The sequence below is a fragment of the Lepisosteus platostomus genome, chromosome 2 (assembly GCF_059453375.1).
Source record: "Lepisosteus platostomus isolate fLepPlt1 chromosome 2, fLepPlt1.hap1, whole genome shotgun sequence".
NCBI classification, from domain to species: Eukaryota; Metazoa; Chordata; class Actinopteri; order Semionotiformes; family Lepisosteidae; genus Lepisosteus; species Lepisosteus platostomus.
Window position 1 is genome coordinate 6,421,669 of NC_142612.1, and position 15,561 is coordinate 6,437,229.

At 42.5% G+C, this 15,561-nt stretch overlaps 1 protein-coding gene and 1 long non-coding RNA gene across 2 annotated transcripts; one reads left to right on the top strand and one right to left on the bottom strand.

The window, feature by feature from the left end:
• Positions 1–349: 349 nt before the first annotated feature.
• nfkbiz (nuclear factor of kappa light polypeptide gene enhancer in B-cells inhibitor, zeta) lies at positions 350–10,108 on the bottom strand. Its single transcript, XM_088648078.1, has 12 exons — positions 9,690–10,108; positions 8,412–8,524; positions 7,802–7,838; positions 7,168–7,268; positions 6,421–7,052; positions 5,830–5,935; positions 5,161–5,307; positions 4,178–4,241; positions 3,516–3,685; positions 3,308–3,418; positions 2,828–2,995; positions 350–2,495 (listed from the first exon to the last, which is right to left on the bottom strand). The coding sequence occupies exons 1-12, from the start codon at positions 9,925–9,927 to the stop codon at positions 2,442–2,444; spliced, it is 1,941 nt and encodes a 646-aa protein (XP_088504204.1). The 5' UTR covers positions 9,928–10,108; the 3' UTR covers positions 350–2,441.
• On the top strand, positions 8,589–12,405 carry LOC148675813 (uncharacterized). The gene is made up of 2 exons (XR_015941639.1): positions 8,589–8,709; positions 12,027–12,405. It is a non-coding gene; the product is annotated as an uncharacterized LOC148675813 (long non-coding RNA).
• The last annotated feature ends 3,156 nt before the right edge of the window (positions 12,406–15,561 follow it).

Genomic DNA, 15,561 nt, shown 5'->3' on the forward strand with positions numbered 1-15,561 from the left:
ACCAGTGAAAGATGGTATAGGTCGATCAGTGATTTCTTTGTAAAAATTAGAAGGAAGGAATAAGCTCATACTTCTTAAGCCCTCTCTGTAATGTATTCTATGAAGGATTTATAACATGTGATCACAGAATACCATCCTAGCAAGTGATTTTATGCACTACATATGATTTCTTATGGTATGTGATACTGCACATCACTTATTATGATATATTCTAATGTTTGGAATTCAGTGATTAACATCTAAATGCTTCATTATGATCATTAAACACAGGTTATTCAATTATAAAATAGCACATAAAGACATGAGAAAATTGTTTTGAAAGATTAACCAGAACAGTGGCAGGCGCAACGGAAATGTATTTTTATGTTTTATTAAGAATGCATATTAAAGCATTGAAAAAGGTACAGCATTTCCTATATTGGTCACAATAAAAACTGTTGAAAAGAAAAAAAAACTGTCTACAAGACATACTTTGTCAAATGGTGAGAGCAAACCTAATATTACCGAAAACCACACCTTCAGTACAAACAAAGGCTCTTTCATTCACTGATATGAATCTTCCTTGAAGGCAAGTCCTCCTTCTAAACAAAACTGACTTAGTAGCAAATAAGTAATATGTGCACTTAGGATCACCTGGTGCCCAAGGTTGAAAACATTTATAATATACCATTATACATTTTCTAATATGACATGCTCTAAAATGTATATTCTATATAATAAATGACAGTCCCACAACCAGAATTTATAACATATTTACATCCATTTGTATCCAGACTGCCTACTGGCAAAGATCATATTAACCTTAAAACTCTAAAACACATCCAGCAAGAATTACTGATAATATTTAACATTGATTAAAAGGAACTTGGTTGCGGTAATATTGATGAAACAGCTTCAATGAATACAATAAAATAACATTTATATAATAAGTGCTTTTGTTTTCCATAAATATATTAAATTACCCTTCCAATAACATGAGCTGCAGTACCAGCACAAAGGCTTTACGAGCTACTACAGTGTGTGACTTCTCCTTCCTGCACTATCGCCTCAATACACTAAATGATCATATTTTGTTAATGGCTAGTAGTTTCTTTCTACAATAAATCCCTAAGCAAAGTCTTAAAAACACAAAACACTAAGAAAAACTGTGTTATCAGAACATAAAGATAACAGGTTCCTGCAATCTCTCACTATTCTGTAATAATCCTATGGTTGTCAAAAAACATTCCAGAGAGAGTACCACCACCTATATATTATATACATTCAAAAACACGTTAGAATATCATGCACTATTGATTCTCATCTCTTAGTCTTCACAAATAATAGCTCTAAACCAACCCTCTCTTTAGTATTAGGAAAGAAATCAAATTAAGGCACTCTAAAGCTCTGTTGCAAACTCTGGGTCCCTTAAAATAAAACTCCTGGCAGAACAAATGAATAGTACTCAACAGAAAATGTCAGTTATTTTAGGGCTCTAGAACAATACAGTTCTAGAACAAATCACTGTTAGGACTACTGAATTATTGTTTATGTAAAGAGACATGTTTGGACTACTAACATATGCCCAAAAATGTTGCTGCTCTCTTTTCTTTGGTCTCATATTTACTGTCTTTGGTGTTCTGTACTTCCTATCTTGATGAGCAGGGCTAATGTTTAACTCAAGTCATAAAAGTTAATGAATAAAAATAGTCATCTGTTTTCCCAGAACACACAAGGTCCAATTCCAGTTAAATGTTTACGGAGCACCCTTTGTGAAAAGGCAATCATGCCGGAAATCACTATATCAAGATGTACTGATCATTAATCCAGCACTACAGATTTAGACAGACCTTGGCTGACAAAGTTACAGTATGGCTGTGCTAAAAAATCAACAGCTTCTGGGTGTAATATCTTATCTGATGGTTAAAGGCCTTGTTTATTATAGCTGGTGTTACTTCTGTGTTTACACATTATATTCATTTCTCATGTTTGAGCTGCCATGGCTTCTAATTATCTGCTTATCCTAAAACAATATTTCCTGTACATACACCACTGACTGTGGCAATCTTACTAGAAAGCGTCTTAACCCTCCTTCATTAACATTCCTCCAACATGCTAGAGGTGGAACTAAATCATATCTGTAAACTTCACATGCTTCCAACAAGATCCAGTCAAGGCCATGTTTCTAATCTGACACCATCATCACTTCCAGAACTTTCTTTTGATCAACACCAATGTTTCTTCCCAGCACTGAAGAGTGCTCATGGTGAAGAATTAGCTTATAAGGGTTAGTATCAGATCTTTCCCCCTCCCTTCCTTTACCACCTACTACACAGTAGTGAACAACTGATTAATTTGTTTCATGGAAACAACTCACATCTGTCTCATACCGACAAATGATTATTTACAACAAAAACTGGACTGCCTAACTGACAGTGGTTGTAGAGAAGACGTATCAGGGCCTAGAAAGGACATGACCGAGGAGCAGTTCCTTTGCCCTTCAGAATGCGTCGGACCTAAGGACAGAAGAGAAAAGAGAGGTTTCTGTTTAAATTTCATGAGGCGCGATAATAAGGACCACGTCAGGACAAAGAAGCAGAGCAAATATTTTGTGACAAGCTTTTCATACTTTTATAGTCTCCTTGTCGGTAAGACTGTAAAAGTGTGTTTCTCACAGATAATGCCATTTAACTCCAAAACGTTACTTGCAAGCGATGAAATTTCAACTGTAAGCAATTCTTATGTAGCCCACAGTTACTCAGGTTAAGTTAACTAAACGTTCACATGGCCGGACTCCAGAAGACCCGAGAGCACCTGGTGTGCACTGTGGTCAGGTGGTTCAGGTTACCTGTTCTCCCACCGGCCCATCGGGCACCAGCTGGGCAGGCTGCTCGTTCTCCAGATTCTTGACACTGGGATCCCCGCCCTTCCTCATGAGGAGCCTCACTGCATCAACCTGTGCCACACGGTCCTGCAAGGCACTGACAATGTGGAGGGCCGTGTTCCCACTGTACACCTGCAGGGGACAGAGGGAGTTTAATAATAATAATAATAATAATTGCTTACACTTATATAGCGCTTTTCTGGACACTCCACTCAAAGCGCTTTACAGGTAATGGGGACTCCCCTCCACCACCACCAATGTGCAGAAAAGCTTCTGACCCCTAGCCTGAGATGCCATAGTCTCGGAATCTCAGCTGCAGTTTTCTGACTTGTGTTTGGATAAAACAAAACAAACAACACCGCTGTTTTTTTGCGGGGATACGTACGGCCTCACCGTGAGATTATTTAATTTTCTTTCCCGAACTGTGAAAGAACAGTGCCGTACCTTGTCGTTGACAACAGACAGGGAATCGGGCTGGTCCAGGAAAAGCCGAAGGAGCTCCACATTGGCTTCCTCCGCAGCCATGTGCAGTGCCGTGCGACCACTCTTGCGGTCCTGGAAAAGAGAAACGCAGAAATGAGCCCCCCCACTCCTGCCTCCGCTCGGACTCAAACACGTGGAGGCCTGCTCCGTTCCTCGAGGAGGCCCTGACCTTGGTCTTGAAGGAGGCTCCCATCTGCAGCAGCGTGCTGACGCACTCTCCCAGCAGCTTGCTCCTCTGCAGCAGCTGCTGACCGTGCGGGGAGTGGGGCTTCTGGGACTTGTACAGCTCTTGCACCACAGCATTGTGGGACAGGATGGCGGTGTGCAGCGCAGTCATGCCTGCGGGAGAGCAGAGAAAGGATGGTAGATTCATGATCGCTGCCGGTTAGCTGGTTAGCTAATGACCCCAATGCTGAACACATGAAACAAAGAGTGGATATGGATATAATACTGTACATTTCATGTTACTCTTATTGCTATATTGGATTTTGTTCCTTTTATGTGAGTTTCAATATATCAAAGACAGGTCAGATTTAGTTTTACTATCAATTCAGATCACGAATCCCAGCAGGTTCTTTCTCCGAGGGATTTCTTTAGGATGTCCTGTCAAATCAGGGTGGGTCCAAGAATAGGACCTCACAATGCTTTTAAAAGAAACAAGCCGTCTTTCCTCATGTTCAGTAACCTTCTGAAAGAGGTGTTGTGTAGAGAACAGGCTGTCCTCCTCTGATGGCTGTGCCAATGGGGTGAGTAGTTCATCTATAGTCTGTACACTGGGATGAGGTGGACTATCTTGTAAAGCACATAAATGGCGAAGCCAGATAACCTCACCATCATAATTAATGGCCTCCAGATCAAGATGTTGCCCGTTTGCCTGAACAGCTTTGTGAATTGCCTGCAAAGACAAACAAATAACCTCAGTCAGCTGCTCTCAGAATGCAAACAGCATTGCACACCATTGAAAGTGATCATTTACAGTTTGACACATTTTGCTCTGGTTAATTCTTTAATGCTTCTATTGTTTTAATATGTGCAGAAGCGGACCTCTTTCAAGACATAGATGAAGTCCACTTCACTTTGCTTCAGGAGGTCAATTTGACTTAAACGTCTGTCAAGACGTGACATAGTCTGTTAAGAAGTCTGATCAGGAAATAATATTCAACTAGTCTGACAGGCTCTTCACCGGACTCCGTGTTTTTGTTCTCGTGTTTAAGGAAATCAGCAACGGCCATCTTATGTTCCATCAGATCGCGGGGTATATTATTTGCAGAGCAATGAGGAAGTCCCTTCAGGATTGACAAGTCAAAAAACAGGGACCAGAAATGTCAGATGAGTTCTTCATTGCTTTCTCATGACTCATTATCCAAATTCGCTGGGTAGCAGGCAAATCTGTGAGGCATTCCTGCCTAAATGTGTCTAATCTATGCAAAGCACTGTCTCACACAACACTCGTGTTTTTACAGAAATCTTTTCTATGTATAAAATAAGTAATGTAAACGAACATGTCCCGAACACTAAAAGAAATTTTAAAAAGTAGCATTGTCTACAATGTAATCAATATTTTTAAGAATTATGATACATCCCAGGAGTGGATGAAAATGATCAGATTTAAGCCCACAGCCCAGGAAGATTAAGTTCTCCGTGATCAAAACCTGAGCTCCTACCGCTGGAGAAACTACACTGATGCGAGTGAGTGCTGGAGTCAAGAGTTTCGGGGACTAGCTGTATTTAGAAAGCAGGCCAAGGCTCGCTGGTGATCATGTCAGATCCAAAGGAGCGTTATAACTAGAAACAGAGCAGTGGCAACGCCTCACCTGTAGAGTCGTGGCGTGACCCTTCTCCGCGCACACGTGCAGTGGCGTGCGACCCCAGCAGTCAGCCGTGTTTATCTGAGCCCCCATGTTCAGCAGGTCCTGCACTATCAGGTGCTGGTTTGCTGCCACGCTGACCTGCAGGGCACTCTGCAGAAAGCAGGGCAATCAACACGACCGTTCTGAAGAGTCTCACGGGCACAGGATCACCCTGCTGTAAATACAGTGTCTCCGGTGTTGGCTGCAATTTCCCAAACCTTTTTAAGGTTTCTCAACAAAGCATGGCCCGAACCGTACCTTTCTAGTTGTCTCTCTTTGCACATGTGACAGAGAAGAATTTAAAACCCCGTATCTGTAACGCCATCCATTTTAACTTTACAATTTTCCACAAAAAAACAAAAATGCTTCTTTTTTCCCGCTTAAGCAACCTAACCTGTTTCTGGCTCTGGTCACACAATACTTGCTGTACAGTGACGGTGAGGGGCACGTGTCACATTAACATTTCCCGATTCCTAAAACACTCTTAAGTTACTTTGAACTGAAATTACTTTGATAAAAGTCTAGCACATATTTTGTGTTCTTTTCTTAGAGTCACAGTAGCGCCCTATAGCTCTTACACAGCACATGTCACCAGCACCCCAGTACATTAGATGTGTCATGCTGTACTCTCACCTGGCCATTATGTTCCTTCACATCCAACATGCCAATTGCTGCCATTTTCCTGGCGAGCACATAGGACAGTGCCCGTCTCCCCTGGGCAACAGCTATGTGGAGGAACCTATGGGGAACATTAGGATCAACATTAGAAGAGTCTGCAAGGGTACACAGCAGGCATAGACACTTGCATGCATTAAAATGCTATACAGAATGAATCAAAGGCAAGTGCCGACATGAGGTTACAGTATGTTGCTTTGCAGTGTACAGGCAAAGTCATTCTTCTTAGTCTTAGAATTCCTTTCGTTTCATCATTTTGTTGCGCGACTCTTTCTCCAGCAATCAGAAACGTTTGGAATACCAGAGCTGAAACCTGCAGAACCTGCACGAACGGTACTATGATTGACAGGGTTCGAGTGTTATTGCCGTTCGTCATACTGGGTAACATGGATTAATGGATTATTTTCCAAACAGGTCTGACCTGGGATGTGCTGCTGTGCATTCTAGATGATGTCTAGTTGATGTCTGAGTGCCCTGCTTGGCATCCTTGATTCTACGCTGCCTATCTTCTGTCCCCATCTAGCCCTCCTGCAGGTGGTTTCTACTTACGTGTCGCCATCGGAGTCTCGGGTTACGAGACAGTCCTCGCTCAAGCCAGCCAGTTTCCTCTCCTCCTGCTCGATCTGCCACTGGAAGAAGGACATCCCACCAGGCCCCAGGAAGGACCGATGGACCAGGGGAAGGCTGGGGGCAGAGAAGACCTCCGGGCCGAGAGGGGAGATGGCCCGGAAGACGTTCGCGGGATGCTGGTCTGGGAACTGTGGAGCCCCAAGACCCGACATTTGGCTGGGGATGGCGAAAGGGGTCTGAGGGGGGAAGGGAGAGCTGGACTGACCACTGCCAGAGCAAGGTGGAAGCATCTCTGGAGGCGAGTAAGGGGACACCTCTGGGTTCTGCGACTGGGTTGCACCGTGGAGATGATTCTGGGATAGGCTGCTACCGAGCAGGACTGGGCCTGGGTTATATCCCTCTGGGGGCAGGGCTGATGGGTTTAGGTCCTGTGGGCCCTGGGATGGATTCTCCCAGTTCACCTGCACCGTCGTCAGAGAGAGGGGGCTGCTGCTGCCTTCTCTTAAAACCTGGAAGATGTCCAGGAGACTAGAATCGGTTTCCAGATTCTGGGAGCCCTCCTGTGGGTCAGGTTCCATGTAGTCATTGGTGTTGGGTGTCTGGGGGGGTGTCTGAAACAGAGGCAAGACAGAAGAACCAAGTCAGTCAAAGGCGTGGCGCAGACCTGTAACTGGTTCAATGAAATCCTCAATGAGAGTCCAGGTATTAAAGAGCCAGATTAGTTACCAGCACATTGGTGTGGAATGTTGCACTCTTCTTGTAATTCGGGGTATCAAATAGGCAGTCTGGGGAATGTCTCTTTCCCTCTCGCAGGATAGTTTTCAGGTCTGTAAAAATGCAATTTGTGCAAATATACATCAGTAATACACAGAAAGGACTCGGTACAAACACTGAAATCATCTTCTGGAGCTCTCTGGTTTCAAATTAATGATGTAATGATGTTCAAGTAGGGAGCTGCATCAGCATGCACAGACTGAAAAGTAGCAAGTAAAGGTTTATGAAACATGTTTCTTTTCTTCTCTTTTCAGCATGGAGTAAACATTTACTTGTTCAAATTAACGAAGTCCATGTCAAGTCAATGAAATGACAAGAATGAGTCTGGCTGCATACCATATAAATTGTATTTACACAAGGAGCTTAAAATTAAAACAATACAAGAATGAAGTGTATATTTTTTTATTTATTTAGGTTGTTCTGGCTACTAAATTTCCATTTGTATTATATATATTATCATATATAATACATAAATATATTATATATTATATTAAAAATCAACATTTAAATTATATGTGTGAGATTAATTCTACAGGTGTGGTTGATAAAGCTATTGATATGTTGTGAAGCAAAAGATCATAAATACCTGTGAACTGTGCTGCTCCATTTGAATTTTTCAGTACCTATAGTGAAAAAAATAATCTTGGTTATGAGGGTTTAACTCTACACCAAATAAGCATAAAGCTATTCACACAAAATATATACTGCATATACAGTACAAGCTTTTCGCAGAATTATAGCTTAATGCTTCAAACATCAAAAAGGATTTATGAGCTTTGATATAAACACTTTTCCCCATGAGGGATTATCTGTCTATGTGCTGTAATAATAATATGCACATCTATTAAACCTACACTTTGGTTCATTTATACAAAAAAAATTTAATACTAATAAATTGATAAATACTTTCTGTAGGAGTTCAGACATAATAAATACATAAACCTATAAGTCAGAGCTTTAAAAAGCTGACATTGAAAAAGCCACGGGTATCTACAAAACGAAAGAGTCCGCCAATATTCGATAAATAAGCACATGCATTGTAGTTGATTTAAGGCTCGCGTTTCGGGCAAGGCGGCTTTGCCAGCGATAGCGACTGGGAAATTCGCTGCTGGCGGTCCCGAAGGACACTGCGGAAGCCCTGCCGCTGGACGGGGCCAGCGGAGCGGAGTCCCCGGGGCGTCGCTCGTCGTGTTTACCGAGAGCTTGTGGGCGCTCCGCTTCAGCTCCAGGAGCTCCTTGACCGAGTTCTTCACTCGCACCCCCTGGAAATGCCGGCTCTGCTGCCTCCCGCCACCCATGGGCGCCTCACCTGCGCCGGGAAAGCACAATGTCAGCTGCGCCACCCCCGCCACGTGTACGGCGGTAACTGCACGGGTGTTAAATGCGCTGTTCAGTGTCGTTAGCTTATGGGGTGTGTGCGTGTATGGACCTGATCCTGCCAGAAGGATTCCGTCACTAGCCGTTCATAGAAGAAAATGAACACTACGGAAACAGGTAACACTCCCCAAAGCAACGATCCACATTTTCGTTCTGTCTATCGCCATCGTACTTTGTAATTGCTTCGGATTTGTTTTCCAATTATGAAAACAACAGTCCTGGGGGATGACACGTCCGTTTCTGATAACACGCTGTAATACGAGTATAACTCGCACCTCCTGCGACTGGGGCATATGCGCCACCCGCATACTCAAGACACTTCGTTTAAAATACTTTAAAAAGTCCCATTCGGATACTCCTTACTAGTACACAATTTACTGTGAACCCCTGAAGCTACACGATTGACGCAGAAGTACCGAAATCAGGTCAGTTTCAGATAATATTCTATATAAACCCTCACTCACACATCATTAATAGTAGTAGTATTATTGTGAGGTATGCGCATTGTGGACTTTATCCAGCGCGAAGGAGTCCCGACACTAGCATTTAATTTAAAAAAATGAACACTACGGAAACAAATAACATTTCCCAAAGCTACGCTCCACATTTTCGTAATATATTTTATCTATCGCCATGGTACTTTCCATTTGTTTTCAAATTATAAAGCACCGGTCATGGGGGATTACACGTTATGTTTCGATAAAATACTATAATATGGGTATTACACACACACCCTGCGACTGGGGCGTATGCGCCGCCCGCATACTCCAGACACTTCGTTTAAAATGCTTAAAAAATGAATATTCCTTATCAGCACACAATTACTACGAACTCTTGAAGCCACACGATCTGCGCACAAGTACCGGCATCACGGCAGTTTCAGAGAACGTTCTGTATAACCCCCTACAAATAATAATAATAATAATAATAATAATAATAATAATAATAATAATAATAAACCAAGTCATGCAACAAAATAGTGTTTCTTGTAATAATGAATGATTCCTTCTTCAATGGCTACACTATACCCGGTGCGCTGACAGCAGTACTGTAAAATTGTAATAATGTTGCAGTGTTTCTCTCGGCAATGTCGTTACCATGAGCGTTGATCGCTTGCGTGCTGCTGTGCTCCGGGATGCCTTCGTACCAGCTGCCTGTGGACTCGCAGTCGGAGCTCGGTGAGCGGGGAGAGAGCTGGGAGCCCGGAGAGCAAGACTGCTCACTCGGTGCAGGGGAGTTCCCGTAAAAATAACCCAGGTTCATGGGGCTTGTCATCAGCCCACACCCCTGGTCCGCCATGCCCAGACTGTCCTCGACGGCTCCGTCAATTATCATTCTGTCTATGGGCCCGACTTTCTCTTAATCTTCCGTGGTTCTGACAGAAACCGAGTATTCTTGCAAAACACGGGAAAGGCGTCACCGGGATTGAACAGATCTCTCTTTGTGTGTGTGTGTGCTGTGTTATGAATCTCTGCGCTGTTCTAACTGCCTGGGTCTTACGAGTTTCGGCAAAGTTTTATCATAAGAGTCTTAGGTTTTGTCGGTTACCAATAGAAAAAGAGAAGTGGCGTGTCGCAGTGACACTATTGGCTAACATTGTCAAGGGTGGTGCCCGCGTTGAGGTGCGAGTTACAGTAAATCTTTATTGTGGAAATAACACAGCTAGATATTTTTAGAACACTCTTTTTTTCCCCCAGGATTTTAAAATATCCGTTTTAATGAATAGGGAGCATTCTAGGACGTTTTGTTCTCGGTCGTTAGTGTTTATACAAGAGTGTAATGCAAAGCTCTGTTTTTTTATTTAGAGGTCATGGGTGAAAACACAAATCACTTATTATTCTGCGGGTTTAACGAACCAGCTATTTGTCGTGGTGGAATTGATGAACCATACTTCGGAGCATCTGCTCCTAAGTATTTTCTTGCCAAAATCAACAATAAAAGCATTTATCGCCACAAAACAGTGTTGATACCCAAATTAAGCTGACTTGATTTAACTACTTTAAGTAGTCTCGGGTTACAGCTCGTCCAATGTAATAATCTGATACACAAGTGACTTTTAATGAGGTTTATTACAGATATTGCCGTTCTTCATTGTAAACGGAACAAGTTCATTCAAAAGCTTAAAATTAAACAAAATAAGCTTGAAAACAAGACTTAGGCTGTGAAGCCTTCTAAACGGAGTGAAACATCGGGCTTCTGGGGCGATAAGGGATGTATGGGAATCTGAGGTAAAGGGTTAGGTAGGGAGAACCATAGCGTCCGCCCAGATTTCCCTGGAAATCGTGTTCCCGATTTCCATCTCTTCGGTTCCCTGTTTCCACACCCTCCCTGTCGTCACTTCCTGTTTTCTTTCCGCTCGCCAGCCCGTTCGCTTCGCAGTCCTGGTCACTCAACCATTCCTCAGCACGCCTGAAGAGTTCAAATAATACATCAGCATCGGGGGGGTTCTTATGCGCTGCTTTTCTTTGTGCTTCTTCTAGTACGTAAACATCTGCAGAGCTCCACACCCTGTCCTCTTCATTGTAAACAAGCAGCCACGTCACCCTGCAACTCACAACTGGCAACCCACTGAAGCTAAGCAGGTGTGAACCTGGTCAGTACCTGGATGGGAGACCTCCTGGGAAAAACTAAGGTTGCTGCTGGACGCTTAGTGGGGCCAGCAGGGGGTGCCAGCAGGGGGGTGCTGGCCCCTGCTGCCTGCAGTCCATGTGGGTCCTAATGCCCCAGTATATTGACGGGGACACTATACTGTAAACAGGCGCCGTCCTTTGTATGAGACATAAAACCGAGGTCCTGACTCTCTGTGGTCATTAAAAATCCCAGGGTGTTTCTTGAAAAGAGTAGGGGTGCAACCCTGGCGTTCTGGCCAAATTTCCCAAATTTCCCATTGGCCCTTACCAATCATGGCCTCCTAATAATCCCCCTCTATGAATTGGCTTCATCACTCTGCTCTCCTCCCCACTGATAGCTGATGTGTGATTAGCGTTCTGGCGCACTATGGCTGCCGTCGCATCATCCAGGTGGATGCTGCACACTGGTGGTGGTGGAGGGGAGTCCCCATTACCTGTAAAGCGCTTTGAGTGGAGTGTCCAGAAAAGTGCTATATAAGTGTAAGCTATTATTATTATTAAACAGGTGTAGCACCTTGCCTAATCAGCTTGAGTGAGTTTCCCTGGAGGAGCAGAGCACGCAGGACGGAAAAGTAAACAGTTCATTCAAACTAACCCATTAAAAATGGATCTTGCAGGCTCTATATGATATATATATATTTAAATTTACCACAGCAACACATGAAAGTGGCAGGAGTATAAAAAAATATGTACCTGCAAGTACACATCTAACACCACACTCATTCAAGGCCCCTCAGGACAATTCCGGATCACTCAGATGACATCTTGTCCCTCCAGCAACATTATTTACTGTATCTCTTGCAGTAAATGCCCCAGCCGTCTACATTGGGGAAACAGAAAGGAGACTTGGAGACCGCTTCAGAGACCATGTGAAGATGAAAGATTTCTCCAAGCCCATAGTTTCTCAATTCACCTCAGACGACCATGATCACACTGATCTTTCTGGCTCTGTTCTCAAAGAAGGGTTTCTCAACTCCCACAGCAGAAAGACATCAGAAACTAAAATTATCCTGAAACTTGGTTCACACCTTCCCCTTCTCTCAGACTTGTTTTCTTCTAAGTCAATTCAATTCAATTCAAGGTGCTTTATTAGCATGACCGATGGGTACAATCAGTATTGCCAAAGCAAATAAAAATAATAAAATGAACATGGAACAAAACATAAAATAAAAGTAAAATAAAATTTTATTTTATAACAATAAAAGTCTCTCTACTCATCTGTAGGTTTCGTTTCACACCTCTCCTCACCTCTCTTGACCTCACACCACTTGATTGGCCACTCTGCCTCTCCCCTGCTCCCTCCTCTTCCTTTCTCCTGGCTTTTGTTTTCCCAGGCTGTATTATCTTTGCTGACTGCCCTATCTTTCTTACACCTGAAGAAGGGTCCACAGCCTAAACATTGTGTTTTCTTTCTTCTCTTTTCAGCATGGAATAGACCTACTACTTGTTCCTAAAAAGTTTTTCACCATGTTCTCTTTAGTGACTGAAAAGTTGTTAGGGTTTATGTTGTATCTTTCACACAGTGAGCCTGCTCTGCATTAATCTGATGTTAAGACCGGTTAGAGTGTGAATTGTACAGCTACAGCAAGGATTAACTACTGTATAAATTGTGTTTCAGATGAAAACTATAATTGAAGCGAAGTTAAGGTTAGCATGCAGATTATAGTAGAAAACTAGTTAGGGCAAGAATTGGGATTAGGTTAAACTGGAACTACAGTTAAAAACATCATTATCTTTAGAGTAAATGATAAAAATAGTGTTAGATTTAGTAATAGAGAAAAGGGATTTAGGGTACAAACTAAAGTTAAGGGTAGAAGAATAATAAATAATAGGATAAAGTTGGTTTTAGGATTAAGATTAAGACTGGAGTTAGGGTTAGGTGTAGGGGTAAAATACAGCAAGGTGTATAGTTTAGGTCTGGTTTAGGATTAGGGTTAATGAAAGGATTAGGTTTCAAAGTCTTTTTTAAGGCTAATGCTAACCCAACCCTTTAAAACCAAAAACAATTCATGCAGAATGCTGAAAATACTTTCTCATCTCATTTTGCTCAGTGTTATATATAAACGCAACACAAGACTATCTGCAATACTCTTTGTTCCTCAAAACTACTAATACTGTTTTTTAAATGTATTTATCATTAGGAGACTCATGTAACTGACACTGGCACTCATGCAGGTCAAAAAGAGTGACAAGACCAGGAGATGAGACATTAAATGTAGGATGTTACTTGTCAAATTCTACAAATTCTTCAGACTCCTACATGTGCATGTCTGCAAGATTCGGCTTGTTTCATTCAGAAGGAGCCCTATCTGAGCTCAGTCTGCCCTTTCTGAGTATGAGGAACGTGGGTTGTCCCCTGGTTACTTACACTAGTCATATTTCATGTTTACCTTCTTAGGCAGCACCGCATCATACACATGCCAGGATAAACACACTGCCAGTACTGTTTGCAATATTCTTCTAACATGAAATTTACTTCAGTTTAATATTTAAATTGGTAGTGACAACTCAGTCATCCATTGCTCCCCAAACTTTCCATGCTTTTCATGAATTTTTCACTTAACCTGTCAGGGCAAGACATTCTATTAATGCCCGGAAGTATAACTGATTTGTCTACTCTGGACTGATATCAGAGCAGCAAAGTATATATCTTAACATTGGATCCACACAGCTTGTTAGCTGAAATGAGAAGCTAGTGCTTTAAAATACACTCTGATGTCATCAGATGCTAACAATGCTCTCTCCAGTCATCTGCTGCTAACTAGACTGTGTCTTAATTAGTGAATCATCCTGTGACACAGATGTCATAGGGAGTACAGACGACAGAATACGATGTTCTTATTCATTGGTCTTGTCCACTGGTCTCGTCCAGGTTCCAGCAGATCTTAGTGACGGTTCAATATTGCTGCTATATCTTTTCCTCTTATTTTTTTGCCTTAATAATAATAAGTAACCATTCCAAAATATAGCTTGCAAACCAAAAGGGGCAGTGCGGTGGCTCTGTGGCTAAGGATCTGCACCTTTTGCTGGAAGGTTGCCGGTTCGTATCCCGTGGCCGGCAGAGGAATCCTACTCCGTTGGGCCCCTGAGCAAGGCCCTTAACTCCAGGGGCGCCGTATAAATGGCTGACCCTGCGCTCTGACCCCAAGCTTCTCTCCCTGTCTGTGTGTCTCATGGAGAGCAGGTTGGGGTTATGTGAAAAGACAAATTCCTAATACAAGAAATTGTATATGGGCAATAAAGTGATCTTATCCTATAAAGAAAACAGGAATTGAGCAAAGCCTGTCTTCCATCCCATTCTTGGATGAAGACAACAAGCGGGGACTGAAGAGACCCTTGGCACTGGACAGGCTGTTAATATTCTCTGAGATATGACCCACATCACAAGATTGAAGAGGAATAAAAAAAGTCCCATTCCCTTTGGTACAAGATGTAGAGGCACTGGAACGAATCATAAGATAGAAGCGCCATCTGGTGTTCAAAATCGCAACTGACAACAAATAGGTCATTACATTTCAGCCAAACATAACGGCCCATGAGTCCAGAGTTTATCCTGGTTTCTTGGCATGACGCGTTCAGTTAGCCCATGGCTGCTCTCTAGATGAGACACCAGTCCATCACAGGACCTGCCCCAAGAAAGGCTGGTTCCTGTTTATACAGCTGGGTGGATACAACAGCAGAATTTCATAGCAGGGAACCATAACCCGCCAGTCCAGAGACTTGTCCATCATGCTATCCCAGATAAACACATAGAGATAAACTGTTGAACAACCAAACACACAAATGTATACATTTTGCATGAACATCGCATCGGGCAGTTATGTAATATTTATAGTTTAAATTGATATTTTGTTGACTGAATGATATTGTTCTTTTCAATGACAAAATGCTGAGCTCTGATTATAAGATGTCATCGCAACACCAGGTTCTCCGGTTTTGTTATTTGAGGTAAAGTTACCCCAATGAGACAATAAATAATCCGTCGACATTAAAAATGACGTGGTTTTAATTAACGCGAACACAAAGACCCGACCCTGGTGGAGGAAGGAGCATCGCCTGGTTACAGTGATGGACGATGACTTGGTTTTACACCAAATTATTCGCACCAATTGAAGCTATTGTCCAGGAGTGCCGTCTGGCAATATTTTAGAATCTCTAATGCCAATTAGTGTTATCTGCGGAATTTGTGTCACTCGTATACTTTAGGCACATACTGCAAACAGTTGGGAAAACTGTTAACCTGTGGTATATGTACATTTTTACATCTGAAAATACGCAGTAGGCTAGATGTTATTTTCGTTTCTGCGTTCTGAGTGTACGAGAACTGGGAATTGGTTGG

Bases quoted from the DNA above. Each gene is read 5' to 3' on its own strand.
- nfkbiz (XM_088648078.1), bottom strand. From the start codon at position 9,927: ATGATAATTGACGGAGCCGTCGAGGACAGTCTGGGCATGGCGGACCAG. The intron at 5,308-5,829 runs GTGAGAGTACAG...TGCTTTCTGCAG, and splicing joins TGAAGGAACATAATGGCCAG to AGTGCCCTGCAGGTCAGCGT. The intron at 4,242-5,160 runs GTGAGGCGTTGC...TTGTCTTTGCAG, and splicing joins GTCACGCCACGACTCTACAG to GCAATTCACAAAGCTGTTCA.